Source organism: Ceratina calcarata, unplaced genomic scaffold, assembly GCF_001652005.2.
Source record: "Ceratina calcarata isolate Rehan_Ccalc_2016 unplaced genomic scaffold, ASM165200v1 scaffold447.2, whole genome shotgun sequence".
In the NCBI taxonomy this organism is placed as follows: domain Eukaryota; kingdom Metazoa; phylum Arthropoda; class Insecta; order Hymenoptera; family Apidae; genus Ceratina; species Ceratina calcarata.
In genome coordinates this window covers 48,407-48,967 of record NW_017168598.1, presented here as the reverse complement: position 1 = coordinate 48,967, position 561 = coordinate 48,407, and the positions used below count along the sequence as shown (strand labels likewise).

Genomic DNA, 561 nt, shown 5'->3' with positions numbered 1-561 from the left:
AAACCGTCGATAGTTAAAAGCCGATTAATAGGCTAGCGGTCGATAAAGTGTTAAAACAGACGAATTTCGGTTATAAATGTTATTACGTCCGCCTTAAAATTTGACAATAGAAATTAATAATATAAAATGTTGTAACTGCAGATGATTACTAACCAAGCGGTGAAGATCAATGAAATGGCAGCAGTAATGAAAACCGTAGTCAATTTAGATGAAGAGAATGAATTGAAAGAGAAAGAGACTTTAAGCAGTTTACAAAAAGAAAATGCCACGTTACGAGAAATAGTTAATATCGCGAATAAATATGGATCTCTGAACCAGGAAACCGAGGTAGAAAGTAAATCTGTACAAACGGATCCATTAGCACAATAAAATGAACGTTGTATTTATATTTCTCGTATGTAAGTCTTCTATTATTTATTTAAATCTTTTTCTATACTCAGCATTGGAACGAGATGTATTAATTGTATACAATAAAGAGCACATGTAAAATGTATGATATTTGTACACGCCAGAACTTTCGAACGAATTTTATACAAATATATACTTTTCAATGTTATATTA

The 561-nt window shown here is 30.8% G+C and overlaps 1 protein-coding gene across 1 annotated transcript in view; it reads left to right on the top strand.

Moving 5' to 3' along the window:
* The window catches only part of LOC108627189 (FGFR1 oncogene partner 2 homolog), a 2,519-nt gene extending 2,026 nt beyond the window's left edge, over window positions 1-493 (top strand). Inside the window, exon 4 of the mRNA XM_018028293.1 lies at window positions 142-493. Coding sequence (XP_017883782.1) covers window positions 142-369 — 228 coding nt within the window. The 3' untranslated portion in view covers window positions 370-493. The remainder of the gene's footprint in view (window positions 1-141) is intronic.
* The last annotated feature ends 68 nt before the right edge of the window (window positions 494-561 follow it).